The 26809-nt window shown below is 59.3% G+C and overlaps 1 protein-coding gene across 1 annotated transcript; it reads right to left on the reverse strand.

Moving 5' to 3' along the window:
* Positions 1–840: 840 nt before the first annotated feature.
* Positions 841–20869, reverse strand: KY (kyphoscoliosis peptidase). Its single transcript, XM_064164783.1, has 12 exons — positions 20589–20869; positions 19233–19295; positions 17048–17110; positions 15613–15687; positions 15444–15485; positions 14742–14792; positions 12891–12973; positions 12429–12537; positions 10416–10533; positions 4986–5174; positions 3753–3943; positions 841–2190 (listed from the first exon to the last, which is right to left on the reverse strand). Exons 1-12 carry the CDS (start codon positions 20719–20721, stop codon positions 1286–1288), a joined length of 2022 nt encoding a protein of 673 aa, XP_064020853.1. The 5' UTR covers positions 20722–20869; the 3' UTR covers positions 841–1285.
* Between the last annotated feature and the right edge of the window lie 5940 nt (positions 20870–26809).

Here is a 26809-nt window from a genome sequence, read left to right on the forward strand (position 1 = left end):
GTGTGCATTTCCCTTATCCCAGCCTGGCACAGGTTGCCCCTCCCTGGAGGGGTGTCAGAGAGGCAGAGCTGTGGTGCTGAGGGCCACGTCTGAGCCCCAGGCTCGGCAGAGTTAGAGTGGTTGGGCTGGATGAGCTTGGAGGGCTTTCCCAAGCCGTGGCTCTGTGGTTGAAGGCAGGGAGCTTGCTGTGGCCGGGCAGCTCTTTGATGTAGTGTGTGACTTTGCCACCCACTTGCTGAGGAGGAGACTGCAGGAACAGCCGAGCTGCTGTGTGTGCAAAACGCAGCTGCTGTGGAAAGGGACCCGCGGGGTCTGGGGAGGGAAAGGAAGTGCAAAACCAGAAGAGGTTTATTTTCAATTCAAGCGCAAACATCACAGCTCTGGGGTCACACTGGGGCCGGTGAACAGCTGAACCATTCCCAACTGTCCAAAAGGTGGATCCTGGGGCGCGTGGGGCTGGTGGGATGCCCCTGGGTGCCCACCCCTGCCTGCTGCACGCCGGCGTTTTCCGGGAGGACAGCGCCAAGGCCCTTTGTCTGCAGGGCGGCAGCGGCGCCCAGCCTGCTGCTCCGCCTTGCCCCTCTCGCGTCCCTGCTGCGGGGCCGCGCAGGCAGTCCGGGTGGAAGTGGGGCTGGGAGGACTTCGCTCATCTACGCGCCGAGAGCTGACTGCAGGGTCGGTGTTGCAGGGGAAGCAAAGAGTTTGCCCTTCCAGCGGTCTGACGGAAAATGTGAGAATGGTTTTGTTTGTTGTCTTTAGGAGTCAGTGTAAGGAGCCACCTGCGGCGTCGCTGATGTGTAAGACAATGAAGTGCGCCGGGACACTTCACCTGCTGCCTCCCGGGCTGTGTCGCCCAGCTTGCCTGAAGAGAGGCAGACAGCTGCTCTAACTGTGCTGCCGCTCCCGCTGGCCGCTGCTGCTGCCCTGAGCGTGCTTCCTGCAGCCCCCCGCCGCTGGGTGCAGCCAGGGCCAGGCTTCTCCTGCGCTCCTTAACGGGAACCCAGCAGTCACCGGCGGCCAGGGGCGAGCCACGGCCAGGCAGCTGCCTGCTTTCCTCCGGGCGTTTGTCTGGGCAGGCTTTGGGTTCATCTCCTTCGGCTGCTGCTCTCCTGCTCAGAGTTTGCTGCTGCTTTGAGCTCCTCTGAGCTCCTGGTCTTGCCTGCGGGTGGTGTCCTGCGTGTGTTGGGAGAAGAGAGGTGCTGAAAGGACGAGCCAGGCGCTGCAGCCGGGCCGGCCCGGGGCGCGGTGGAAGGGCTGGCTCCGCGGGCAGGGGCGGCAGCGGGCGCTACTGGCTCTCCACCTGGTACTTGAGGACGTGCGAGTAGAAGCTGTGGTTGGCGTTCTCGTGCACCATGACGAACACCTCGCTGCAGCCCGCCGTGCTGCAGCTGCCCTCCCAGAGCCCCCTGCTGAGGGTGAGGGGGCAGCAGTCCCCGGCCTGCACCAGCACCTTGGCCACGCCCTGCACCCGCAGCCTGAAGCGCACGGTGCGGCCGGCGGGCAGCACGCCCGACAGCGGCTCCACCACCTCCCACTCCTGCCGCCACCCGCTGTAGCTCTGCGGGAACGGCGGCCACTGCGCCGCCGCGTTCAGGCAGCTCAGCAGGTAGTTGAAGATGTAGTCGTAGTTGCCAGGGTCCGACTTCTTCTTGGCGTAGATCTTGAGGACGAAGGTGCCGGCGCGGGGCAGGTGCACCTGCAGCTGGAGCTGGTTGCCGCGCCGCACCTGCATGACGTGCCGGCGGCCCAGCTCCTCGGGCAGGCTGCCGCCGCCGCCGCCGTGCAGCGAGGCCAGCACGCTCAGCTCCCTGCCCATGCTGAAGGTGAGGGCGCAGCGCCCGTCGTTGGTGTGCACGACGGGCTCGGGGTGCGAGGGCCGGAGGAAGCCCTGGCGCTCCGAGAACCAGCTGGGCCCCACGGGCTGGTGCAGCTCCCGCGGGAGGCGCACGGCCTCGTCCGCCGCCGCGCACTCCACCGCGTACTCCAGCACGCACTGGTAGACACCGTCCGAGGCTCTGGAAGGCTTGGCGAAGATCTGCAGCGTCTGCCTGCCGGTCTGCTGCGGGTACACGTCCAGCTTCATGCCCTGCTTCTTCAGCGTCAGCAGCCCCTGCTGCTCGGCGCCCTGCAGCTTGAAGGTGAAGAGCGTGGCCGGGCGGCACTCCACCGACACCGAGGCCTTGCCGTTCACTGCAGGTAGGAGAGCAGAAGCTGCAGCCCTGCTACCTGCCAGCCCGGCAGCTGCTGCCTCTCCGCCGGGGAGGCCGAGAGCAGCTGCCCAGAGCCCGTAGCTCTCCAGCTGCCGCTGGCGGTGCCCCTCAGAGAGGCCCGGGTGGAGTGGGGTCTGTGCTGGGGATGGGCACTGGCCCTGGTCTGCTACACACTGAACTGAGTGGGACCGAAAGTGCCCTCAGCCCACGTGCCCCAGAAGGGCCTAATTAGGTGCGATTAGAGTTGATTGCCAGTCCAGCAGCGGCCGAGAAGCTGCAGGAGATAATCTACCCCCCGGGAGCCTGTTTCCAAACAGCTGGAAGGAAACATCAAGTCCTAAAACATTGCTGCCTTTCAGTTTCAGCTCTCTGTTAATGGCCTCACAAATTAGCTGCGCACCTGAATCCCTGCAGCTCCTTCCACCGCTGAGGAAGGTGAGTCTCAGAATGGGGGCTGAAGGCAGCTGCAGGACAACTGCTGAGGCGCTTTTTGGGGTGCTGGTAGTGACAGGACTGGGGGAATGGATCCAAAGTAGAGCAGAGGGGATTTCGATTAGACATTAGGAAGGAGTTCACCACGAGGGTGGGGAGACATTGGCACAGGTTGCCCAGAGAGGTGGTAGAAGCCTCATCCCTGGATGTTTTTAAGGCCAGGCTGGATGTGGCTCCGTGTGGTCTGACCTAGTGGAAACCAAAGCAGGGAGGTTGGAACTGGATTACCCTTGGGATCCCTTCCAACCCTGACAATTCTGTGCTTCTGTGGAAAGAACTTCTGGAAGTCATCCAGTCCACCCCCCCGCTAGAGCAGGGGCACCTGGAGCAGGCTGCGCAGGAGTGCAGTATCCAGGTGGGTTTTGAAAGGCTCTGGAGAAGGACACTCCACAACCTCTCTGGGCGCTGAGTTCGGTGCTGTTAGCTCTAGAGGAGTCATGGACTTGTAGAAGGGGTTGGGTTGGAAGGGATCTCCAGAGGGCTCTGTTCTCCAGACCCTTCTCCAGCTTGTTGCCCTTCTCTGGACCTGCTCCAGCCCCTCAGTGTCCTCACTGGAGTGAGGGCTCCAAAGCTGAACCCAGCACACCAGTGCTGAGTACAGAGGGACAATGCCCTGCTCCTGCTGCCCGCACCAGTGCCTATCTAGGCCAGGATGCTGGTGGCCTTGGCCACCTGGGCACAGCCTGGCTCATGCTAATCCAGCCACCAGGAAAAGTTTTGGTCTCGTTTCCAAGCCCAAGCTGCTAACACAGACCCGCAGCGCTTCCAGCGCTGTGCCACTGCTGCTGGCTGGCACAGACCTCACCTGCAACTGCTGCCTGAGGCTTTCCTCTATGCCCAGAGGCTACTACAAATGTTCAGAGCTTGAACAGAGGAGAGGCAGGATAATAAGAGCAGAACGACCCTGCCCCAGGGACACTGAGTGGGCTCTGCCGGAGCCTGGCTGGCAGCACAGCTCCTGACACTCACCCTAGCCTGCGGTGCTGGGGAGCTGCCCGGCAGGGTGGTACCAGTGTGGGTGGCAGCTGTCTCGGGGGTGCAGGGTGGTACCTGTTTGGATGACAGCTGTCCCAGGGTGTGCAGCCAGCAGGCCCAAGGTGTAGAAGTTGCTGTTGTGCAGGATGTTGTTCTCAAAGTCCTTCAGTGTCAGGGCTGGCTTCAGCAGCTGCCAGTTGCTGTTGTCTGGGAAGTGGTTGTTGATGAACAGCGCTGGGTGGGTCAGGAAATAGAACTCGTTGTACCTGGGAGGGAGGGCAGAGGTGGCAGGATGGTGAGGGATGGCCACTGATGGGGTGGGTTTAAGAGCTGGGATGCCCTAGCCCAGTCCTGTGTTTCGCTCCCATTGTGCCTGCATCTCCCTTTACAAAGGGGTAGCAGAGGCTGTCCAGCTCCTGTTCTCCTCCCTCTCTCTCCCTTCTCGGCACAGACCTCCCAACCTCTGCTGTGTGAGGCAGGTTTGCTGCCTGGCTTGGCCCGGGGAGGCACCCGGGAAACCTGTGCTTGTGGCTGGAGCCTGTGCCTGTGGCTGGGGGAAGCTGTGGAAAGCCTTAGCTTTAGCAGGCTCTGTGGCAGGCCCAGAGTGGAGAACTGTGCTGGGTCTGACTCTGGAGCTGTGCAGTTTGTGTTTGTGTGAGCATTTGTGCACAGTACTTTCATTCCATTCCCCTTCCCAGCCCTTTCCAATTCTGCATGGAGATTCTGTTGTACCCCTCTGGGGAGGCAGAAAGCATCTACCTGGTTCCCTAAACCCGGGACAAGTGCTTCATTCCTCCCTGTGCCCCGCTGCCTTCAGCAGAAGGGAGTTGGAGTGCTTTGGGCTGCTGGGAAACAGAGCTGGAGGCAGAGGCTGAAACTCCCCTGAGAGAGGGAACCTGAGCCTTGTCCCACCTGACCTTGTATACCTCCAGGGGTGGGCCCTCAGCCCCCTCCCTGGGCCACACGTGGTGAGCTTTTGGGTGACACCAGGGTACTGCCCCACCCCTGCAGCCTTGGGCTCCTGAGGAAAGAGGGAGGCACTGCTTGTTGGCTGAAGGTGTGGAGGCACCCTTGGCTAGGCAGCTGCAAGCTAGGACTCCTGTGCCACCTGGCACTGCCTGAGCTGCAGATGTGGTAACTTGAGGAGTGTGCAGCTTGCTGCTCCTCCCTAGAGCAGGCAGCACAGATACCTTGCTCAGGGCTTCGCCACTTGCCGTAGGGCTTCCAGCTTGCCACTAGTGTGCCCGACCCATCAGCTTCCTTCTGCCCTTGTGCTGGGTTTGCGTGGCAGAGAGGAAGGGGGTTTACCTGAAGGTGAACTTGGTGAAGGAATCATCCACAGAACCGCTGCCCCAGGTGCTGTCAAGCAGATGCCACCTCCCGTCCAGGTACACTGCGTTCCAGGCGTGGTCAGAGTCCCCCGAGAAGGTCTGCCCCAGCTTGTACCCATACCCCTTGGAGTAGCCAAACAGCTTCATGCACTGGATGCCTGCAAGACTGAAAGCGAACAGTGAGGTGCAGCAGAGCCTTGTGCTCCACACCTGCCAGCACACCTTTTAGGAGGACAGCAGCAGGAGCAAGCTCTGCAGCACTCAGTCTTGTGGGCAAGTGGAGCAGCTCCATCAGCTCCTCGGGGGCCTCCTGGCAGCTGAGTACCAGGGCAGTAAGGGCATTTCATTCCCTAAGTGTGGAAGCAGTACTTAGAACCATGGGGACATATGGGCTGGAGAAGACCTTCAAGGTCATCCAGTCCAGCCACTGTCCCACTCTGCCCAGGCTGGGGCTGAGCCATGGCCCTCAGCACAGCTCTGCCTCTCTGAAACACCTCCTGCCATGGGCATTCAGCCACCTCCCTGGGCAGCCTGTGCCAGGCTTTGAGCTGGGGAAGGTCTGGAGATGAGGGCTGGGGAGGAGCAGTGAGGGAGCTGGGGGTGGGCAGTGTGGAGCAGAGGAGGCTGAGGGCAGAGCTCATTGCTCTCTGCAGCTGCCTGAGAGGAGGCTGCAGCCAGGTGGGGATTTGGCTCTGTTCCCTCATCTCAGGGCATAGAAGGAGAGTAACTGGCCTGGAATTGTGCCAGGGGAGGGTTAGATTGGAGATGAGGACAAATTTCTTTGCTGCAAGTGTTCAGGGTCTGTCACAGGCTGCCCAGGGAGGCGGAGTCCCTGTGCCTGGAGGTGCTCCAGAAGCCTGTGGTCGTGGTGGGGTTGGCCGGAAGGTTGGACTGGATGATCTTGGAGCCAAACTCTTCAGTGGTTCTGTCTTTCTGGGGAAGGTGATCAGTAGGGGTGTGCAGAAGTTGAGGTCTGCTAACAGATGCTGGCTGGTACCTGGCAGTGCAGCAGTGCTTGGAGGCAGAGCTGCTTTTGCCACAGGCAAAGTGGTGACTTCAGCTTCTCATTCAGACTCACCTGCAGGCTCGTCTGCAGGCCTTTGTGTTAGGTATTTGCTACTCTCTCTTTAGGGGTATCAAATTGAATCCTTACAGTCTTTAATTCTTTAACAGAGAGGACCAAAAATAGAATCCCAGCTGCAGAGGGCTGAGAGCCAGCTGGGAGCTCACACTGGATAGCCTGGTGGGAGGAGACCAACAGAGGGCAGAAATGTGCTGGCCACAAGGATGATCAGAGACTGCAGCACCTCTGCTGCAGACACAGGTCGGAGAGCTGCAGCTGTTCAGCCTGGAGCAGAGGAGGCTTCAGAGAGACCTTACAGCTGCATTCCAGTGGCTGAAGAGGCTACAGAAAAGCTCGGATGGGACTTGCTGAGAGCTTAAGAAGGACGTGTGGTGACAAGGGGCAATGGCTTTAAACTAGAGCAGGGCAGGTTTAGGTTGTGCATCAGGAGGAAGTTCTGCACAGTGAGCGGTGAAACTTGGAAGAAGTTGCCCAGAGAGGTGCTTGAGTTCCCATCCCTGGAGACACTCAAGGTCCAGCCTGATGTGGCTCTGAACAACCTGCTCTACTTGGAGGTGTCCCTGCTGCCTGCAGGAGGTTGGACACGGTGACCTTGGAGCATCCCTTCCAGCCCAAAGCATTCTGTGACTCTGCCTCTATCCCTGCTCTGGCTGGGTGCATGGCAGGCGGCTCTCCTTTGGCTGTCACACAGCTTGTCCCATCAGGTGTTCAGCAGGACCATGGCAAGCCTGGCAGGAATGCCACTGAGAAACCCGGGGTCACAGGAGGGCTCTAAAGTCTTTGCCAGCCCTCAGCTGCCTGTGTGCCAAATCCTATCGTGGAGCTAGGCAGTAAATGTGGAGCACTCCACTGATGGGTCTGGATTTACATGATGTAACTGAGAGCAGGCGCTAGCTCAGCAGCCTGAAGGAAGACTTGATCCTAGGAGTTTCAAGGGGGCCTAACAGGAACAGAGTACCAAATTCCCAGTCCTTTTGTGGGGGCTGGCATCTGACCCTGTCAGGCTCCCCCTGGAGGGTGCCAGAGACAACATCCTTGGGCAAGTCCTGCCCCTCGCTCTCTGCTCTCGCTCACAGAGCATCAGCAGAGCAGGAGGAAGACCTTGTGCCAGGATGTGCTCACAGGTCCCAGTGGCAAGGCCAGAGCACGGGTCCTGGCTGTCAGAACGGAGCAAGCAGAGAGCCAGGCTACAGCAGCCTGGCTGGGAGCAGCCCCGTGCAGGTGAGGAGTGACTGTGGCTCTGCTCCTGGCTGAGTGCTTGGTACAGACTAACCAAGCAGAGAGAAGGTGAAGTCTCCAGAGACACTGGAACTGGCACTGTGGTGGTGGTGGAAGATTAGCTGAACCCAAGGAGGGCTGGAAGAACGGAATAAAGGAGCAGCTGGCACCATGTTCCTGGCGCAGCAAGGAGGTTAAGGCTAAGTTGCTGCTCTGTTTCAGAGAGAAGCTGGGTCCTGCTACAGGTGTCACTGGAATTCACTGGCAGCTTCTTGCCTTTGATTTCAGGTTGCCTTTGATGATTTCATCTAAGCAAGCAGCAGATCTGCCTCTCCAGAGGGAGACAGAATGGTTTGTACTGGTGCTGGGTAGGTCTGCACTTCTAGACAAGGAGAGCTGCTGCCTGTGGCACACAGGAGGAGCAAGGGGACGTGGAACCTGAGTCTGACTGAGGAGCAGCTCAGTGAGCAGCCCCTGTGCAGGCAGGGCCTGTGGGCAGCTTCGCTCCCAAAGGTGCTGATGAAGCCTCTCTTTAATTCTGGCAAGCCAGCTCCTCCCTGGGCCCAGGCTGCTGGGCTTTCCCTTACACTGAATTCAGGAGGTGCCACTTCCTGAGTCACCTCCTGGGTCTGCTTGTCGGCTGAGGAGCCAGCTCCTGGTGGGTGCTGCAGAGAAATGTTGCTCAGCAGCCCCTCCTCAAGTTCCTCACTTCATACCTGATGATACTGTGGCCAGCTTCCCTGTGCCCACCTTTCTTCTGGGACAGGAGGCTCAGCTCACGGCAGCAGGTCTGGCTGCCAGAGCTGTGGCTGGAGCTGATGCTGTAATGTCTGCAGCAGGAACTCATCTCTGCTGGCACTGGGACAAGTAGGACTCGATCACTGTCAGCTGCTGACTTCAGTGGGACTTTGTGGGGGGACTCCTGTTGGCTGGGAAACTGAGCAGGTTGTTCAGGTTGCCTCAACGGGAGCTGGGAGCAGAGGGCATGGGGGCAGGGGAGCAAAAGGCGTGGGGGAAGAGTTGTGTTCGTTTCCCCAGCCCTGTGCTCCGAGGGACCTCTCTGCCCAACTGTTGCTCTTGCAGCTCTGCCTAGGTTGAGCGCAGGACTGGAGTGGTGCACCGGAGGAAGGGGGGAGATGCCCATGAGAGGAAGGGCTCTGATCTTGGGGTCTTGTTGACCCTGGGTGTAGTTTTTCAGGAAAGGAGCTGAACAGCCTGGGTGGCTGGGAGGTTTCTGAGACCAGCAAATGGATAATCAGCTGGGACCTGAGGAATTAAGTCAGCAGAGCCTTTAAACAGTGAGTGAGATCCTCGGAAAGATTAATGCTGTTAATTAACCAAACATATGCTTTCTGATGAACAGGTGCAAATTCCCCTCTTCTCACTGCTAATAACTGCTCCATAGGATGCAGTTATAAATTCATTCCTCGTCATCCCCTTTCTTTATTTGCCTCTGTAGAGAGCCAGCCCTGGTGCCGTGGGATGGTGCTGCTGGAAGCAGTCACACCTCAGCATCTGGCATGCTCTTGCTTCCTTTTTTATCTGTCCTTTTCCCTGTAAAGTTGTTTGTTACATGGTGAAAACCTCCCCAGATCCTCTGGGGTGGTGTGGGAGGCCAGGGGTTGCTCACACATCCCAGGTGAGAACTGGTGTTTGTTTGCTTCCCCAGAGCTATCCTGTCAGTATCTTCTAAAAGGGCCACAAAGGCGATCAGAGGCTGCAGAGCCTTCCTCTGTGGGGACAGGCTGGGAGAGTTGTGGCTGTGCAGCTTGGGGAATAGAGGGCTCCAGGGAGACCTTAGAGCAGCCTGCCAGTACCTGGAGGGACTGTTCAGCAGGGCTCGTGGTGCCAGGACAAAGGCAGTGGTTTGGAGCTGGAGCAAAGCAGAACTGGGCTGGACCTCAGGAGGAAGCTCTGCACAGTGAGGGTGGTGAGAGCTGGCACAGGCTGCCCAGGGCTGTGCTTGAGGCCCCATCCCTGCAGACACTCAGGGTCAGGCTGGATGTGTCCCTGGTCAGCCTGCTCTGGCTGGAGCTGTCCGTGTGCCTGCAGGGGCTTGGGCAGGATGCCCTTGGAGGGTCCTTTCCAGCCTAGTGCCATCAGTGTAACTGTGACTGCTGAGGAGGTGCTCCATGACAAACCACCTTGCTTGCAAGCCTTGCTCTGAGGAGAGTGCACCACTGCTTTCTGCAGTTAGGAAGCACTCCCAGCATTGTGTCCTTGAGTCATTAGCTCCACTTTTCTGCTCTGAGGTAACCTTTCTGCATGTGGCTGGCCCTAAGCTTGCCAGGCACCTTCCTTGCTTTCACCTACTGCTTGAAGCCGATTCATGGCAGGCTGCTGAGAGAGGTGAGATGCATGGATCCATAAAAGGGGCTGGGCTGGAAGGGGCCTTAAAACTCATCCAGCTCCAACCCCTTGCATGGGCAGGGACGCCTCCCACCAGCCCAGGGTGCTCAGGGCCTCACCCAACCTGGTCTTCAAGACCTCCAGGGAGGGGGCAGCTGCAGCCTCCCTGGGCAACCTCTGCCAGTGTCTCCCCCGCCCCTCACTGCCAAGAATTTCCTCCCAATCCTTTCTGTGCTGCTCGAGGGTTGCCTTGGGCTGGAGCCATGGTGGTGATGCAGCTTGAGACTGACTGCAGCAAACGTGAGGCAGTGCCCCTGGGACACTGCTGCAGTGAAGGGGAGAGGGCATCTCCAGAGGGTGTGGGACAAGCTCCTCCCAAGACAGTGCCTCTCTCTTGTGTGGGAGCACGTTGTTGAAGCCTTGCCATGCTTTTAACCTTCACTTGCAGCTCCTCAAAGGAAGCCCCTGGCTGCCTCTAACCGAATTAGCTGGGTGTTCTCAGCTGCCATTATGTTAATGCAACGCGAGGCTCAGCAGATGGCACAAAGCAAATTATGCGGGGCGGAGGGGGGGGGAAGGAGTGGAGGAGGAAGCAAAATTGACCTTTCTAGGACTTGCTGTTTTTCCACAGCATGGTTTGAAAGCTAAAGCACCGTGTCCTGCTTGAAGCCACCGCAGTCAGTGCGAAGGCAGCCAGATCAGGCAGAGGGCAGCGGCTGAGAGCTGCCCGGCGCCGTGCCGCTGAGCCGCCTTTACCTGCACATGTGTTCGAAGAGCCCCGCGTACCCCTCGCAGATGCTCTTCCCCGTCTGCAGCACATCTATGGGCCGGCAGGACAGCTGGCTCTTGTTGTGGTAGCCCACCACGTCGTACTCTGGAGAGAGAACACCGGCAGCAGCTCACAGCCCGAGGCAGCAGCAGGGACGGGCAGCAGCGGGCTCGGGGCTCCCCTCTGCCAGCGCCCGCACAGGGCAGCTGCAGTGTGCCGCACAGGGGTGCCCTGCATGGCTGGAGGGGGCAGAGGGACCAGGCCTCTCCCTCATCACCGCTTGTTCCCAGCCAGGGCTGCGAGACAGCACTTGAATGCAGCAGAGACGCTGAGGCTGCACCAGGACTGCCCTTCGGTGGGGCAGTCCACATCTGAGAGCTCCCAGAGACCAGGGAGCTCTGCGCAGCATGCAGCCACTGAGCGCTGGCATGCAGAAGCCTGAAGAGATCACTGAGTCCAGCCGGGCTCCAGCTCTGCCCAGGCCAGGACTAAGCCGTGGCCCTCAGCACCACAGCTCTGCCTCTGAAACGCCTCCAGCCATGGGCATTCACCCGCCGACCTAGGCAGCCTGTGCCAGGCTTTGAGAGCCCTTTCAGGGAAGAAGTTTTCTTCTCGAGTCCAACCTAAACCTCTCCTGCTGCAGCTTGGGGTCCTTGCCTCAATATCCTTCTTGGAGTGAGGGCTCTGAAACTGAACCAGACCCTGTCAGGGTTCTCAGACCCCTGCCTGTTTCAAACAGTGCCAAGGATGGACTCAGCAGCCTGAAGGAGTCGAGCTCGTGTTACCCCCAGGGGAGCCCTCTGAGCTTTGTGCCCTCTTTACACCAATTGCTGTGAAAAGCACCTGGAAAGCAGCCTGCTGGGAAGTAGCTGGAATGCCTGGGAGCAGGTGAGTCATGGATAGCTGGAAGGCAGGAACCTTCCATTGCTCTGAGTGAATGCAGAAGAGCTGCAGAGCAGCTTCAGACAGGGCTTGAGGAACTGCTCTGGAAGGTTAATTCAATGCTGACCAACCTTGCTCCTGTCCACAACCTCTTCCTCAAAATGCAGACAGGTTGTTCTGACAGAGCCCCCAGCACTGCTGTGTCAGCTGAATGCTGCTGCGGGAGAGGGAAGCTGGCAGCAGGCAGCGTTCCTGCTGGAGCCGCTGCAGCTGCTGCGCTGCCGGCCAGAGCTGCTGCTGCTGCCCCCGGGCTGGCTGCGGGGAGGAGCTGGTGACCGGGCTGGTCACTGGGCCACCAGGAAAGCTGCAGAGTGCTTTGAGAGGTCTGCAGGGACTGTCCCCTTGGACTGGACAGTGGTGAGGCCACACCTCATACACTACGTTTGGTTGTGGGTCCCTCGTTCCCAGGAGGACACTGAGGGGCTGGAGCAGGTCCAGAGAAGGGCAACTAAGCTGAGGGTCTGGAGATCAGGGATAGGGAGGAGCAGCTGAGGGAGCTGGGGATGTGCAGTGTGGAGCAGAGGAGGCTGAGGGAGACCTCATTGCTCCTGCAGCTCCCTGAGAGAAGGCTGCAGCCAGGTGGGGCTGGGCTCTGCTGCCCAGTCTCAGGTGATGGAATGAAGGGAACTGGCCTGGAATTGTGCCAGGGGAGGGTTAGGTTGGAGAGAAGGACATATTTCTTCGCTGTAGGAGTGGTCAGGGATTGGCACAGGCTGCCCAGGGAGGTGGTGGAGTGCAAATCCCTGGAGGTGCTCAGGAAACCTGTGGCCGTGACCCTTGGGGCCATGGGTTGGTGGCCATGGGGGGGTTGGGTTGGACTGGAGGATCTTGAAGGGCTTTTCCAACCAAACAGCTCTGTGGGTCTCTGAAATGATGCACATCCAGGGGCTGCAGGGTCTGGACTGTGGCAGCTGAGAGGGTGAGAGAACCTCAGAGCCCATTTCTCAACACACACCCAGAAAGCCTCCCTCCCACCCCCCTGAAGCTATCGCACCAGAGGCAGCCTAACGAGGGGGTCAGCAGCAGCCTCCTCTCCTCAGCTGAAGACCTCAACCCACCTATGTGGTGGCAGATCCACATCCAGATGGCTCGGACCTTCTCCAGGTCGGTGTGGGCTTGCTTCAGCAGGGCTCTCACCAGCTCCTCCACGCTGCTCCTGACGTTCACCTGTTGTGAGCAGCAGGACTGCAGCACTGCTTGGGGGATTGCTGGAGTAGGTCTCCTTTCCCTCCTGCTTCCTTGCTCATCTAAAGCCAGGGAGACCCTTCCCAGCAGGAGCCTGCTGACGCCAGCTTCACGGACCAAAGGCAATACAAAGCTCCGTGTCTCAAGCATGGTTTGTCTGCTCAGAGTTTCCCTGCTAGAGCAGGGTCTCTGTTGCCGATGGCTTTTCACTTTAGGACCCTTTGAGGCCCTTGCCCCAACAGCTCAGCCCGAGCTGGGGTTAGTGCTGGTAGCCAAGTCCAGGACCATCCCTGCAGGGTTGCTGGGAGGGTGGCAGAGGCAAAGGCAGGACTTACTTTTAATGCGTAGGCATCCAGCTTCTCAAATTGCTGCAGATCCACTGGCATGGATTTCAGAGAGGATCGGTCCCAGGGATAGGCTGGGAAGGAACAGAGCTGTCAGCGTCCCGGCGGGGCTGGGGGCGCTCTCCCGGCTGCGGGACAGTGCGGGGCTGCTGGCAGCCCCGCAGAGCGTCCATCAGGGGGTGCGGAGGACACCAGGGCAGGCGGAGATCCTTGTCAGCTGCACGGACAGCCGGAGCCGTCCTGTCTGGTCCGCCGCAATTCGGGCAGTGCTGGGGTGAGACCTGTCCCTGCCGCTCTGCGAATCCCAGGATATATTAGATGGAGGTGCAGGAGATAATGCAGGAGTTAGCAGGGGAAATCTGTGCTCTGGAAGCCCTGGCGACAGCAGGACTCTTAACCAGCCCCACCAAAGAGCTGCATTTCTCCGGCAGCGCTCGGGGCGGGAGCAGGGTCCCAGCCTGCGGGGCTCCGGCGGCTGGGAGGTGCGGGCAGGCATCCAGAGGCGCTGCAGCCGCTGTGCCTTAGCCTCTGCCTTGCCTCTGCAGCTCCTGCGCCTCCTTGCTGGGCGCGGAGGGCTAATAAGGTGCCCTCAGCAATCAGGTAGCAGCCTCCGAGGGAGCTGGCAGTGCCCTGTCTCGCCACTGAGCCAGCCTAGGGGTGCAGCTGTAGCTGGGGGCACCGGGGGGTGCCAGGGACAGCTCCCCGGGCCCGCGGCGCTCCAGCCGCAGCTGGAGACACTGCTGGCTCTCTCTCTGGGTTTGGTATTCCGCTGGAGAGAAGGAGTTTAGAGGGGATCGCAAAGTGGCAGTGCTGCCGTGTGACTCCTGGGTGCTGGCAGAGGCAAAGCGAGGGTGCTGCAGAGAGCTGACCAGCAGTGAACGGCCCCGGGCTGCACAGGAGGGCACAGAGGCTTTGCCTGGCTGCATTCTGGTTTAGTTGTCACCCTTGCTAAGCAAGGCAGGTGTCCCTCCACAGCCTGCTCCATGGGAGCAGGAAGCACCAGAGGATCCTAGGGGATTCTGTCCTAGCTGGGAGGTCAGCAGTGTTCCTGAGACCCTTACCTATCACCTGCCTCCTCTCCATCTACCCCAAGTGAGGCTCTGATCCCTTTGCTGGCAGCCTCATCCCACTGGAGATGTGGCCAGAAGGTCTCTTCTTGGCTTGAAAAAGTGTTTTCCAACCAAAATGATCCTAAAAGCCCTTTCAGCTCACCCAGTCCAACCATTCTCCAGCTCTGCCCAGGCTGGGGCTAAGCCATGGCCCTCAGCACCACAGCTCTGCCTCTGAAACACCTGCAGGGATGGGAACTCAGGCACCTCTCTGGGCAGCCTGTGCCAGCCTCTCAGAACCCTTTAGATCAAGAAGTTTCTTCTAATGTCCAACTTGAACCTCCTCTGGGGCAATTTGAGGCCATTTCCTCTTGCCCTATCACTTGTTCCTTCGCAGCAGAGCCCAACCCCCACCTCACTGCAGCCTCCTTGCAGGGAGCTGCAGAGAGCAGTGAGGTCTTCCTCAGCCTCCTCTGCTCCACATTGCACACCTCCAGCTCCCTCAGCTGCTCCTCCCCAGCCCTGCTCTCCAGACTCCTCCCCAGCTTCACTGCCCTCCTCTGGACACCCTCCGGCCCCTCCATGTCTTTGCTCCTCTGTGGCCTCCAGAACTGCCTCCAGTGCTCAAGTTGTGGCCTCACCAGGGTCAAAATTAAACCCTTTGCCCCTGCACTTCAGTCTGGGCTTGCAGCAGCGCGAGCCCCATTCCTAGGGCTGATTCTGCTCTTGGGGCTGCCCTGGCTTGTGCCTCACCATGCCAGCAGCATGGGGCAAGGGCACAGCTGGTAGTTACCGTGCAGGTCTTTTCCTCCTGGTGGCCGTGGGGCCTCAGTCCTTTGGAAAGCTGTTGAAGTGGAGAGAGGGAGTGTGAGGTGAGCAGCTGTTGGCAGGAGTGAAAAACGTGATTCTGGGTGGGAAAGGCTGGAATTGAGCCTTTTTTTTGCCCATTCCACTGCATTTGGACGTGGGTGCCACACCCTTTGGAACGTGGGTGCTGAGAGGAGAGGGGTGAGGCAAAGCTGCCGGGACTGCTGTACCTTCTGAGTGCTAGCCCTGGTGTCCTGGGGCTCTGCAGAGGCCACATTCCCCAGCAGTCAGGCATCTCTGGTTCTAGCCTGAGGGCTGGGGACACCTAACCCCCGCCCACCGCATGGCCAAACCCCCCCGAGCATGGAAGAAGGGAGAGCTGAGCTCCAGAGCTGTTAGATGATGACCTGCAGAGAGCTCTGCAGCAGCTGGAGGATTTCTGAGGAAAGCTGCAGCCCCTAGACTGTCCCCAGCCACCTTATCCCAGGGCTGGGGGAAGAGGAGCCCTGCCCCAGCAGCAGAGGGATTGTCCACCCCAAGCCGCAGGTGGGGGCAGAGTGCAGCAGCGGCTGCCTGGCAGGGAGAGCCAGCAGAGGCCACGGCCCCCGAGGGAGAAGGGAGCTCTCCCCCGGGCAGCAGCCTCTGGCCGGGGCTGCCGTGAGGACGCTGTGCAAGGTCAGAGTCTCACCTCTGTTGTCCTGACCGCTCAGGCTGGGCAGCCTCCTGGGACCTGCAACAACCCCACCACGGTTAGAGGCCATCACCCCAGCCCCTGGGCCGCCTCCTTCCCTCCTTCTGCAAAGGGAAGGATGTGGCCCCTTGGCCCACCCTGCCAGGATTTAAAGCCCAGGCTGTACCTTTTCCAAAGGAGAGTTTCTTAAAGAGCTGGGGGGGGCTGTCCTTGGGGTGAACTTCCACTGTCACTTGGGTTCCTGCAAAAACAGTGAGGAAGCTCCTGAAGCAAGGGGAAGCTAAGCAGGACATGGAGCAGAAGGACAGGGGTCCCTTGCCAGGGCACTGCTGGAGCCAGCTCTCAGCTTCAGCAAAAGCTGCATCCCTGAGGAGTGCAAAGGTACCAAAGTTCTTGGATTTCTGGGCTGAAAAAGCAGCCTTAGAGAAAGTGTGCAGCAGAGAGCACGGGGGCAGCTGCAGCAGGATTTGGAATGCTCCAGAACCGAAGGACAAGAGGTGACAGAGCAGCTCATAGATGGAGCAGAGGTCCTCAGCAAGGGCTATGTGGCAGCTGAAAGCAGAGCAGAGGTTGATGGAGCTCAGTAAGCAGAGAACCCAAGAGAAACCAGTGAAAGGAGGAGTCAGCCAGGAGGGGGCTCCGAGCTGCGCCAGTGCCCTGCGCACCGATGAGGGGCAGTGTCCTGGCAGAGCTGGCTGTGCACCAGGCCTGCCACCGAACTCCTGCATGCTGTGGTGCTCCTCAGCAGCCTCACCTGGGAGCCTGCTTCGAAGGGCCTCGGGTTTGGAGCTTCCTGGAGAACTGTGCAAGGAGAAGGGTTTGGGGAGCACCTCACAAGGCCAACCTGACTGGGCAGGAGGAGGCTGCCTTCTGTCTTGGCAGGCACTGCAGAGCTGCTGCCACCACCGGGGGCTGCTCAGGCCCTCGGTGTGCTGCTGGGCTGCCCACTGGCACCAGACAGAGCCTGTGCTGGAGGCTGAAGGTCAAGAAGCTGCTGCACCTCGGGGATGCCATCCTCTTGCACCATCTACCTCCTCCAACCGTCTCCTGGCATTTGGGGTTCCTTTGAAGCCAGCTCCGGGAGCCAGATCCTGAGGTAGGAATCTGCACTCATGAAGAAGCTTTCTGCAGCTTTAACACTTTGAAAGAGTTTTCTCTCTCCAGTGACTATGCAGAAAGCATTGATGTCCTTTAAAGGCCACAAGCAGAAGGCAAGAAAACCCTGTGAGATCCAGAGCCTGATGCAGCTCCATGGTGAGGGCAGGCAGCATGGTGGCAGGGCTAGAGGTGCCTGATGGCTTTTGTCACTGCTACAGCCTGTCAGTGAGCTGCAGGCCAGATGAAGCTGCTCATCAGGGGGGTGGCTTTGTGCTAAAAAGGGCATTGCCTGCAGGTTCTGATCTTTTTGGGAGTCTCTTTTTGTTTCTCAAGATGAGGCTGAGGGAGCTGGGGGCTGCTCAGCCTGGAGAAGGAAGGCTCCAGGGAGACCTCAGAGCTTTTTGGCTCTTTTAGGGTATGCTGAGGTTACTCTATTATAGCAAAAAACTGAAGTGGCAGCCCACAAAGAGCTCTGCTCTGAAGAACTCTGGGTCACCACTTACCTTTGCTGGAGTATGGAGTAACAGCTTCTGCCTGCTTGCAGGGCTCCCTGGAGACTTGCTGGCCTGGATGCAGGAAGGAAAACATTCAGTGCCTTTCAGGGAGGAGCAGTGCTGGGCACAGAGGTGGATCCACCCCGAGCTCCCCCTCAGCAGTGGATTCCGGACTGACACAAGAAGCCTGACCCCCTTGTCCAGCTTTAAGCCCTGGTCCTTGGGCACCTGGCCCTACTCCAGAGGGATGCTCCAGCCCAGGGTCTGACTGGAGCAGATGTTACTGCTCAGGGTGGGGGGATTAGGGTGCTTGGACCAGTAGGTGTGTTTGGAGAGGTGGGTGGGAGGGCATCTCAGGGGGCCTGGAGTCGATGAGGATGAGATGCTACCAGCCACTGCTCAAGCTGGATGTTAAGTGTGGTTCTCAGCATCTCATCCTCATCAGTGTCTCCCCTCTGGGCTTGGGGAGCCCCTGGCTGTCACGGGTGATGCTGGCCCTGAGGTCCTCAGGGAGAGGAAGGTGTGAGCAACTCCTGTCACACCTGGGAGCAGGCAGCTGCAGGCACATTAGATCTGTTCCGCTGGGCTGTCAGGGAGGTCAGCAAGTGCCAGGTGACACTGAGACCTAGGTCCTGCAGTGGCTTTGGATGCTCCAGGCTTGCTGGAGGCAAGGTGGGTATTGACAGGGTGCCAGGGCAGCCTCTTAGTCTTACAAATGGTTATGGGATTGTTATCCTGCCAGTGGCCAGTGCAGGGGACCTGCTTTTCATGGCTCTTCCTGGAGGCGAGAGGCCGTTTGCCTCTGGTGGCCGTGACAAGGACCAGGCTGTTGAGGGACAGGGTTTGTGGCACGGTGTGGGACCGCAGCCTGTTTGCCTCGGCGGGGCTGGGGTGAGGCTTCCCTGATGCAGTTTGGGGATACTGCGGCAGCACCAGCTGCTGGGAGGTGGCAGAGTCTTCACCAGGATGCTGATGAAGCTGATTAGAGGGCGCTTTGTTAACCCCTGCAGTGCTGGAGCAGCAGAAGCTCTGCCTGCTCCTCTGCCACCCCATTCCTTGGTAAATTCTCCCAGGGGCTGGATTCATTGTGCCTAAGGCAGAACTGCAAGGGAAGGTCTCCCATACTCATACTAAATCCTCCTGCCAGCAGTCCAGGATGGCAAATGATCCATACTGTCCTCTGCCTCCTCATGGAAGCTCTGACTTGTGCTCTGCAGCTCTGGTTCAAACCCTCCCGACCAGGACAGAGGCGTGGGGGACCGTTGGCTATTTACCTGCTTCCTGCAGTGCAAGCCCTTGTCACCTGCTCTCTGACACCACCACACTTGTTAGGACCCAAACCCCAGAGCTGTGGCTTGCCCTGAAATGCTGCTTGCTGACAGCCTGTGGGTGCCCCCCAGCCAGCACTGCTGCCAGAGGGGCTTGAACACAGTGCTGAGCACAGCTGTGTCGCTTGTGTGCCGAGGGTGCTTGGCCCCAGGAAGCAAAGCTGCTTTGTGCCACCACCGGGACCCACGGTGTGGTACCAGCACCTACTGCCTTCTTTACCTCTGGCCCTGCCTTTCTTGGCTAGACACAAGGTTAGGGTGATCTGATTCCTGTCCTCGGGAGCTGCTCTGGCAGCCAGGGGCAACCTGTTCAGGGTCATTCTGAGCACTGGGGCAGAGCGGCCAGGAAGTGGCAGGGAACACTCAAGCAGCCACATCCTTGCTGGAGCAGTCACCTGCCTGGCACTCAGCAGCCTCTGGGTGGGGAGAGGTGAAGAAAGGACTGATGGGCAGGTAGGCTGAAAGCCCAGAGGGTTCTTGTGCACCCCAGCCCCTGCGGGATCTGCACGAGTGCTGGGGAAGTCTCTGGAAGCTCTGCCTGCAACCTCAGCAATCTGGGGAACTGAGTTCCCTTGCCATGGGCTGGCTGTGAAGCAGATGAGCTCTGTGCACCTGAAACAGGAGCAAGGCTCAGGGCAGCCTGTGTGTGGCTGTGCCACCAGCGCATCCTGGTGACAGAGGAGGGCTTGGAGGGGATGCTTCCAGTGGCACTGGGCTCGAGGCCCTCTGCCTGTGGCCACTGAAGCCCCCCAAAGGCCTGGGCTGTTTCAGGCAGGGCGGTGTACTAGAGGCACAGCTGGGTGCTAAAAGCTTGCAGGTGTCTTTCGTGTGCTGTGGCTGATGGGCAGAGTGAGGAGATGCCATACCTTCGAGGGCTCTCTGCTGAGGTGACTCTGATCTGCTGTTTCCATTTCCATCATCCTGCAAACCTACAAAACACGAAGGTGAGGCTGCAGGGGCACTGCCCGCAGGCTGAGCACCCCAGGCCTCTCGCGTGCCCCCTGCCAGCTGAACAGACACCGCTGGGATCCACCTGCCTGTCTCATCTGCAGGGTGTTGCAGCCTCTGTTGCTAGAGAATGGAATGCCAGGAGAGGAAAGTGCAATAGTCTGAGCTGCTCTGGGAGTCGTTCTCCTGTCTGGGGGGCTGCTGGACACTGTTAGAGAAGGCACAAAGGGAACTGCTGGGTTAGCTTGGCCTGGCCTCCTCAGTCTGGGACTGTCTGGCTGAGGATCCAGGCTTTACCCAGGGGTTTAGAGCAAGAATGTTCCTTCTTTTACTTTCACCTCTGCAAGCAGGGTCCTCCTCCTGCTGCTAGCACAGCCTTAGCTTTTGGAAGATCCCTTGAAGGATAGGAGCTGGGCCATGGAGGCTATCTCAAACTCAGCTATAAATGGCTCACAGTAGTCACCCTTGGAGACAAACCCTACAGACACTTCAAACAAACCACTTCTGCCCCTGCACTGTTGTAGTAGGGGCTGGTCAAGTGAAACTGCCAAGCTTTCACCCTGCTCCTCTTGCACAGCTGAGACAGCCTGTGCAGGCACCTCGGGGCCGCTGCAGGACACAGCAAAGTGTAAAACTGGTGCCCAGATGAGTGCCCGTGTGTGTGCCACCCTCCAGCACCTGGGCTGCAGGCAGCAGAGGCAGGTGCTGAGCAGCAGAGGACATGCACCACTGTGCAAGGGAGGCAGCAAGGGGGCCAGGGCAGGCACCTTGGGGTTCTGCAGGAAAAGGCTGAAGTTCTACATCTTGTCTGCAAAGCAAAAAGTGGAGAAAGAGAGTGGGGGGCAAAAGCCCAAACCCTGCTGAGAGCTGTGGCTTCAGTTAACCATTCTCTGCAACTCCCTGCAAGGAGGCTGGAGCCAGGTGGGGCTCTTCTCCCTGGTAACAAGTGACAAGATGAGAGGAAATGGCCTTAAGTCGCAGCAGGGGAGGTTTAAATTGGCGATTAGAAGAAACTTCTTGACTGAAAAGGTTCTCAAAGCCTGGCCCAGGCTGCCCAGGAAGGTGACTGAGTCCCCATCGCTGGAGATGTTTGAGAGAGGCAGAGCTGTGGTGCTGAGAGCCATGGCTTAGCCCCAGCCTTGGCAGAGTCAGGGAATGGTTGGACTGGGTGCTGCTCAAGGTCTGCTCCGACCCACACGGCTCTCCGGCTCTCCCGGGCCGGCGCTGCACCTGCAGCCCTCCCCTCCCTCCTCCCGACGGCAGCTGGACGTTACCTGGGCTCCGGCTGCCTTCCGTCTGCCCCTCTCTCGGCCCTTTCTGCTTGCTAGCTGCCTCCTCGGGGTGGACAATGAGCAGCAAATTGATCGTTACTGCACTGGGATCTGTCTTAAAGTCCATGGTACCCATCAGAGCATGGCCGGGGCTGGGGTCCCGCCGCAGAGCCGCCGTTGCGAGCCGCGGTGTCTGTTTGCGCCCGGCAGCACAGCCGCGCTCCCTGCCCAGCCGCTGCACCGGCGGCCGGCCCCGCCAGCTGCACCATCGGTGCCCTGCCAAAGCCGACCCTACCGGAGAGGTTACCGGTCACCTTTGGAAGGAAATGGCAGGAGGGCTCCGTTTCCTAAAGCAGAGGAAGGAGCTGTGCCCCGGAGAGGGGTTCTGGTTTCAGAGCGTGCCCGCAGCTCCCCCTCCCCTCCGCTGCCCTTTTTGGCTTTAGCCACTTGTCCGCACTCAAATCCCCCGGCAGCTCTGTTTGCTGGGGCGGGGGAGGGGGGGATTTGCTTCCTAGCGCCCGCAGAAATCCTTAAAAGGCTTTCTCTTCTGATCCTCTCCTCCGGCACAAACTTAAAGGATGCTTAGGAGTATAAATAATAACAATAACTGCTGCAGGAGAGCGGCAGCTGCGGCGGGCAGAAAGGGGCAGCAGGGAGGCTGGGGCTCGGCAAGGCTGCCCAGCGTGCAAAGTGACACCAGCTCAGGGAGCTGCGGGTGTGAGCCAGGCTGTCCCAAAGGACCCCCAAAAATACACGGCAGGCTGGCCGTGCCCGCAGCAGCCTGCCCGCTGGGCTCTCAGGGGCAGCTGGAGCCTGCTGGTGGGAAAAGGAAACGCTGTGCAACCCCCCAGCTTTCTAGAAACTGCAAAGCAGGGCAGAAGGAGAGCTCAGTGTGGTTAGCAACGAGGCTCAGCTGGTGCCCGCAGCCCGCAGAAGGGCTGGCAGGGAGACACGTTCTAATTTTACTGCTGGCCCCCGGCCCGCCCGCGCTGCCAGCCCTGGCCGGCTTGGCCGGTGGTCCTGGGGGAGCAATGGCACCTGTGGGCTCAAGGACTCTGGCAGCGTTAGGAAGGGCTTTGGGGCATGGGAGGCCCTCGGCAGGCGCGGGGGGTGTGGTGGTGGCGATGGCGGTAGCGGTGGTGGCAGCTGGTGCCTGTTTTGCGGGTGCCACGGGTGCTTTTTGGGCAGCAGTGTGAGCGCTCCGGGCTCCGCCGCCGGAGGGCTGGGCGAGCTGTTGCCCTGGATCCACGGCGGGAGCTGGTGCTGCTGCCCGGTGTCCGGTTACTGGCGTTTGGAGACACGGGTTTTCCCCGTGGATCTCTATATAAATCCTGTTCTCTCTCCATCTCCTGCCCCCTTTCCGTTCCTGATCCCCTTCCAAAGCACGGACAGACGATACGCCCCCGTGCTCGCTGCAAATCCAGCCCTAAGCAGCTCCTCAGCAGATCCAGAAACACAGAAACAGTGCTTGAGGGGGACCTTCCTCCGCCCAGCTTTGCTGCTGCGCCTTCGCATGGTCCTGCACCCTCTGTGACACCCTGCGTGGTGCCTGCAGCATCCCTGCCAAGAGGGGAGCATTGGGGGCAGGACATTGCAGCTACCCCCCAATAACAGGGGCAGTCCTGCGCTGGGCATGGAGAGTATTGGTGGTGGGTAGAAGTTTTGCTCTTTAGGTCATGGGTTGGAGTGGTTTTAGGGTCAGGTGTCCCTGTTGCAGTTCTGGCTGTGAGGAGGAACCCAAGGAGGAGGGAGAGAGGGACAGATGCATGCTGCAGCACTGGGCTCTGCCAGGCAGACTTTCCAAGCCATCTGGGCCTTGCCTGTCTCCAGTTCAGGCCCCTGAGATTTATGGCTGCAGTGACTTTCTAATCACACTTTGACCATCTGCCTGGTGGCCTTTAGCACCCCCTCTCACCTGTCGCTGAGCCACACAGTGAGGAGCACTCTTTCCTCCCCACTGCTCCAGCTCTGAGGTGCAGCCCTTGCTCTGGCAGGTCCTTTCTCCCTCCTCTGCACAGGTGGCACAGTCTGACCTCCTGAGCTGCTTGCCAGCACAGCTGAAGCCTCTTCTGGTGTTGCCCAGGACCTGCACCATCAACCCACTTCACTCTGCTGCTGCTTCCCATCAGCAGAGATATTCCCACCTGTCCTGGCCTTGCTCCTCCAGCAAAGCAGCTCACTGCTTCTCCAGCTCTGCTCTTAACCTGCTTCCTCTTGCAGGTTCCTGCACCTCCAGCTCCAGAAGGGTGATGACAAGAAAGGAAAAAACCATCACAGAATGCCAGGTTGGAAAGGACCTCAAGGTCCAATCTTTCTAGGCTAAATGGGGCCTTGAGCTGCCTGGGCTGCTGGGAGGTGTTCCTGCCTATGGCAGGGGGTTGAAACTGGACGATCTTTCAGGTCCCTTCCACCCCAACCCACTTGGAATCTATGAGCCTCCATGGAGGGCATCCACGACCTCCCTGGGCAGCCTGTTCCAGTGCCCCCCGTCCTCTGTGGGTAGTTTCTGCTTTCCTAGAAGTGATGCTTAGCAGACAGAGGGTGTCCTGGAGGGCTCTGCTGCATTTCCTTTTCCTCTGGTTTTTGTTCAATGCCAACTGAAGCATGACTTGAGATGGGGAAGGGAGGGGCTCTGCTCCTGTGCTGGTGACAGCAACATCATCATGAAGGCAGAGGTTCTGCTGAGGTGGGTGCTGCCACCTCCCCCCGGCAGCCTTGGCTGGGGGTTTCTCTCAGCCCTGTGACTCTCCTGCACGGGCAGGCTGTCAGTGGCCCGGGGTAAGGTGGTGGCCAGCAAGGCCTGTCCCTGTGCCAGGAGATTTTTGAAGCCAGAAAACAATTGCACTTTGAAGGGGAGAGGAGAAAGCTGCTTATTGCTGTGGTGATTTTCAAACAGAGGCAGCTCTTTGCGTCGGCTGCAGGATTTAAAAGGCTCACCTAAGCCCCAGGGAGATGAGTTAATGGCCGGAGAACAAGAGGAGCTATCAGAGCGACATGATTACCTGTATTTACCACCGGGCTGGGTGGGGGGAGGGAGCCCGCACCAGTGCAGAGCAGGATTTAGGTTACTGGAATCCCATTGGGCAGAAGGGAAAATTGCAGGCTGCGTTCCCCAGAAAGCCTTTTCACTCTTCTGCAGGGGCTTTGCCTCTGCTGGAAAGGCCCCAGCAGAAGGAGGCTGTCCTGGCTCCACCGCGCTGGAGGGTGGCTGCTGGCGGCCCCAGTCCTGCCAGCACTGTGGCTGAGTGTGTCCAAAGGCTTCTGGAAGACCTTCGTAGGTTTCTGCACCTGGGAAACGTGCCAGAGCTGCTCCTGGGGAAAATGTCTGTGCTGCAGGAGTGGTCTGGGTTTGGCATAGGCTGCCCAGGGAGGTGGTGGAGTCCTCTTCCCCAGAGGAGTGCCACAACCCTGTGGCCATGGCACTCTGGGTCGTGGTTTAGTGGCTGTGGTGGTGCTCAGGTCACTGGTTGGACTCAATGATCTTAGAGGTCTCTTCCAGCTGAGCTGACTCTTCACTAGAGACATGGGGCCTGTTCTGCTATCCTGCTCTGCCCTGGGGAGGTGGCTATGGCACCAAAGTCGTTCCTTGTTGCTGCTTCTCCTGCTCTGTGCCCTGGTAAACTCTACCCCTCTGAGATGGAGGAGCAGGGCACTGGCACAGGCTGCCCAGGGAGGTGGCTGAATCCCCATCCCTGAGGGTGTTTCCAAGAGGCAGAGCTGTGGTGCTGAGGGCCATGGCTCAGCCCCAGCCTTGTTGGAGTTAGAGAGTGGCTGAGCTGAAAGGGCTTTGCCAACCCAAGCAGCTGTGTGAGGCAGCAACCTCCACCCTGTGCTCTGCCCTTCCCAGCAAGTCCAGTCCCAGCACAGGCTTTGCGGGGCTGCTCTCCACCAGCAGCCTGCCAGCCTCTGTGCCCTGGGGCCCGTTCTGGTGTGTGCCTGGAGCTGGGTCTGGCTTTGCTGTGGTGGTCTTTGTCCCAGCAGACGCTGGCCCTCGGCCGCACGCTGCAGCGCCAGGCATTGCCCGCCTGGTGCGGCACAGCTGCGCTCTGCTCCTCCCTCCAGCAGAGCTGCAAGCCGCTGCTGCAGCCACTCTCCTGGAGCAGCCTGCAGCCTAGGATCGCTCAGATGTCTGCTGGGTCAGCAGCTGTGCGTCCTGATTTAGGGAGGCAGCAGAGCTTTCCACTCAACTCTGAAGCTTTCCTGGTTTCAGCTTCCTGCTGTCCACACGACTGGGGAGCTAACTGATGGCTGGGATAGTCCTGCCAGGAGAGGTCAGGATGTGTGGACGTTACAAGGAGATGAAGAGGGCTGGTGCAAAGCTGAATCAGATGCTGAGACCCCCAGGAAGAAGCACAGTGAGGGCAACACTTGGAAGCTGGAGTCTGCCTGCCCCGGGGAAAGAGCTGCCCCCAGGTGGGAGAGCCCTTGGCAGGTGACAGAGCATCTTGGAGAGGGTTGCTGGGCCCAAGGCTGATGGGGAGCTCTGCTGCCTTGTCTGCTGCCCTTGGGCATGCTGCTTGGCTGGGGCTTTGCTGCTGGCCCTTCTAGGGGTGCAGAGCAGCTCTGGCCAGGCTGCCTGCACTCACTGAGGCATTAATCAGCTCCGAATACCTCCTCTGAAGGCAGCAAGGGAAAGTGTGATGGACCCACTCCCACTGACCTCACTGGAGGCTTCTGCTGGCCACTGGAAGAGGTTTTGTCCTCTGGCAACCACCATGAGAGCAGCTCTCAAAATGGCTCCTTTGGCTTTTGGGGGAGAATTGGTGCTGGCCTGTGGGTACCCTGATGAGGCTCTGGGGATCATCTGTTCAGGTGTCCCAGCAACCTGCACTGTGCAGTGGCCATGTCCTTGGCTAGTGTGCTGCATCATTAACTGCTTCCCACTGAACTGCCCTCAGACAGGCTGCAGAATGCATCTCAGCTGGCACTGGGATGCCAAAGGTTTGAAGAGGAGACATGGGTGGAGAAACCACAGAATGGGTCAGGTTGGAAGGCACTTAAAGACCCTCCAGCTCCAGCCCCCTGCTGTGGGCAGGGACACTTCCCACTGGCCAGGTTGCTCATCCAGTCTAGCTTTGAACACCTCCAAGGAGGGGGCAGCCACAGCCTCTCTGGGCAACCTGTGCCAGTCTCTCCCCACCCTCACTGCCAATGATTTCTTCCTCCACTCTCACTCTCACTCTCCCCTCTCCCAGCTCTAAGCCATTGTCCCTTGGCCTGGCACTCCCAGCCCTTCTCCAGAGTCCCTCCCCAGCTCTCCTGCAGCCCTTTCCGCTCCTGGCAGGCTGCTCTGAGGTCCCCCTGGAGCCTTCTGTCCTGCAGCCCAGAGGGGTGGGTGGGATCCTGCCGTGTTTGCTCGCAGCAGAGCTAAGTATGCAGCGTGCCTGCCCCTCCTGGAGCAGCCTTGCTCAGCACACCCTCCTCCAACATTCTGGCTGCTGCCCTGTGCAAGCCTGGTGGAGGCTGAAGGGATGTTCTTGCTGAGAGCCCCCCAGAGCCCCAGGCAGGTTTATTTCTTCCCTGGAAATCTATTCCTGGTTTATTCAGGAGGGAGCCTTGCCCCTTCTAATTAGAGAAGCAGCACCTCAGATCCTGGGAGCTGCAGGAGCTGCTTGGTTACAGCAGGCAGGTTTGTTGCGTTGTCTCAGCACCTCTGTGATGCAGTGGTGAGCAAAGCCCCTTTGCTCCTGTCCCAGCAGACAGAGCAGCGACCTCCTCTGCCCACTCAGCCTGGTGGTTTCTAAGGCAGCAGCAAACATCGATGGAAAGCAAGTCTGGAGTGTGAGCAGCAGTGCCTGAGGGAGGGCAGGTGTGGAGCCTTCTGCAGTGATGGTGACCCTGGAGGGGCTAGAACTCCCCAAACCTGCCCTCCTGAGAGCCCTGAGAGTGGGGTGGTTGTTCTGTGGGAGCTTTGTCTGCAGGTGGGCTGCTCCCTGGAGCCAGAGCTAAAGAACCTGCATGGTTATTTGGAGGTGGTGAAAAATTCTCCCTGGCCTCCTTTCTTCTCAACCCGAGGTACTGAGATCTGTGGCAGGAGCTGTGTGCTCTGCAGGCTGGCCACAGACACCTGAGCTGCTGACACACCAGTGGCAATGCAGATGAGTGCTTAGAGGCTGTGGAGGAAGCTGTCTCTTGCTCCTTAGATGCTCTGTGGGTATTTGCTGCTGGAGGGACACAGCTCAGTGCCAGCAGGCAGGGCCGAACAGTTTGGATTTACTGTGGGA

Source organism: Pogoniulus pusillus, chromosome 26, assembly GCF_015220805.1.
Source record: "Pogoniulus pusillus isolate bPogPus1 chromosome 26, bPogPus1.pri, whole genome shotgun sequence".
Classification (NCBI taxonomy): domain Eukaryota; kingdom Metazoa; phylum Chordata; class Aves; order Piciformes; family Lybiidae; genus Pogoniulus; species Pogoniulus pusillus.